The sequence below is a fragment of the Eucalyptus grandis genome, chromosome 5, assembly GCF_016545825.1.
Source record: "Eucalyptus grandis isolate ANBG69807.140 chromosome 5, ASM1654582v1, whole genome shotgun sequence".
Taxonomy (NCBI): domain Eukaryota; kingdom Viridiplantae; phylum Streptophyta; class Magnoliopsida; order Myrtales; family Myrtaceae; genus Eucalyptus; species Eucalyptus grandis.
In genome coordinates this window covers 26,221,809-26,223,774 of record NC_052616.1, presented here as the reverse complement: position 1 = coordinate 26,223,774, position 1,966 = coordinate 26,221,809, and the positions used below count along the sequence as shown (strand labels likewise).

The window sequence follows — 1,966 nt, the reverse complement described above, 5'->3', positions numbered from 1 at the left end:
ATTTGCTAATTTGTACGTGTCCTCATGGGAGGACTCAAAACATCAATTCTAAGAAACTCTTGTATACTTTTATGTCATGTACAGCTTTTCTACGTATTTTTTGAATTATAATTATATATAACATTGCGATCAAGTGATTTTTTTTTTTTTTTTGAATTTGACGCCATCGCGTTTAGTTAATTGACATTGACTAACCAGGTGTGGATCCATCGTATGCGGAGACTGTGTGCTAATTGGTTTTGGAAAATAATATTCAATATAATCATTGTACCTAAAACGATATGTGGAAATGTAAACGCAAGAAATCAGATCATCAGAACACCCAAGATACAACCTGTACAAGACAAAGCCCAAACACACCCATGCTCATCCTCTCAGGGAAGCATTCACAAGCGGCAGAATTCAAGATTCAAGAACCACCCTCCGCAAATGTACAGCGACTATTGAAGGCAGTCTCTAAGGAAATAAAATTACATAAACAAGACAGATAGCAGCAAAAAGAGACGGCGATCCTCCATGGTTTAGAAGTGATGGTGGTGCTTCTTGCCATGATGAGACTCTTCATAATTTTTCTTGGCCTCCTTTTTCTCGTGGTGCTCGTGGAAGGCGAACCCGACAGCCCCAACGGCAGCGGCGGCAGCTATTTCCTCCTCTATCTTGTGCCGGTGAGCGTGCTCCGGGTCCTTCTTGGCCTTATGCTTCTCATGCTGCAATTTGCACATCATTAATCAAGAATTGCGTGCACGAAACAAAATGAGTTAAGGTAAAGAGGAAAGGAAAAACAAGTTCTCTATTATGTATACTTTTTTTATAAAAGCTCTGAGCATGGGATAAGTTCAAGAAAAAAAAAATTAATTTATTCACTTTGAAAAGAAGTATTTGATCATGTAAATAGTGCTATGGATTACAACTATATTTTTCGTTTAAGCCAATTGTATGGAAATCTTATTCCTCTAGCTGATGGGTGAAGGAAATCAATTAAATTCAAACTATTGTTCATTTATAAGGATGATTCATTCTCGCATGGCATGCCATTATCACGTCTAGTTGAAATATGTGAGTTTAATCAAGATCTTTTGCATCCAATACTTGTGATTAACCTGATGATTCAGGTCAATAAGGTGAAGACGCAAATTTTATCTAAATTATAAAATGCGAATTTTTTTTTCAAGAATTGAGAAGTACATGATAACTATTACCAAGGCATAAGCGCCGGCAGTGATGGCACCGAGCTCACCAAGCTGCTGGAGGTGCTTGTGGTGCTTCTCCTCCTTCCTATAATCGACCGTAGGCTCTGTGAAGACGACCCCAGGCTCCATGAAGGCATCATCCTTCTTGTGGTGGCTGTGGTGGTGGTTGTGGTGGTGGTGATGGTGGTGTCCTTCTGCCATGGTTGGTGGTTGTTTTTTTGAGGAATACTAGAATTGACGAAGGATCAGGGAAAGGACAATAGCTGAAGTGTATGGTATGCGTTATGAGACCGTTCGGGAGGGAGGGGCGTATTTATAGGGAAAGTTAGCACACGCAAAGTCTCGCATCCAATCGGGCCAACGCGGGAGGCCTTAAACGCGTGATGGACGGTCAGGATTGGTTGGTCTGGTTCTGCTCGATGCATTTTTATCTTCTTTCGATAAAGCAGTTGTTTGTATGTCAAAAAAAAAGGGATTTTTGGGAGGACAAATTTATTAGAGAACAATGCTCTAACAATACCATATACTTGACAATTGTTTTTATCGTTGCCCTTTGATTTCTCGGATGATAATTTCTTCCAGTCTTAAGCTTGAATTGCAAGATTTGTTTAATAATGTAATTGTAGGGGTCCAAAGTCTAAGATGAGACTTTCTGGTGGAGGTGGGTCATTTTAACTTATTGATTAAGGAATCGTGTCACATGAATATGCTCTATGGGTCATCCCATGATTTCATACTGACTTGTTTTTGCAAAAATGATCATCTCTTTTTTGATA

General features: G+C 39.4%; 1 protein-coding gene across 1 annotated transcript; it reads right to left on the bottom strand.

Moving 5' to 3' along the window:
* Window positions 1–284: 284 nt before the first annotated feature.
* Window positions 285–1,461, bottom strand: LOC104444687 (abscisic stress-ripening protein 2). Its single transcript, XM_010058425.2, has 2 exons — window positions 1,200–1,461; window positions 285–707 (listed from the first exon to the last, which is right to left on the bottom strand). Exons 1-2 carry the CDS (start codon window positions 1,389–1,391, stop codon window positions 522–524), a joined length of 378 nt encoding a protein of 125 aa, XP_010056727.1. The 5' UTR covers window positions 1,392–1,461; the 3' UTR covers window positions 285–521.
* Window positions 1,462–1,966: the final 505 nt, after the last annotated feature.

Coding starts and splice junctions, on each gene's coding strand:
- LOC104444687 (XM_010058425.2), bottom strand. CDS start 1,391: ATGGCAGAAGGACACCACCATCACCACCACCACAACCACCACCACAGC. Junction 708..1,199: donor CTGCCGGCGCTTATGCCTTG/GTAATAGTTATC, acceptor TGCAAATTGCAG/CATGAGAAGCATAAGGCCAA.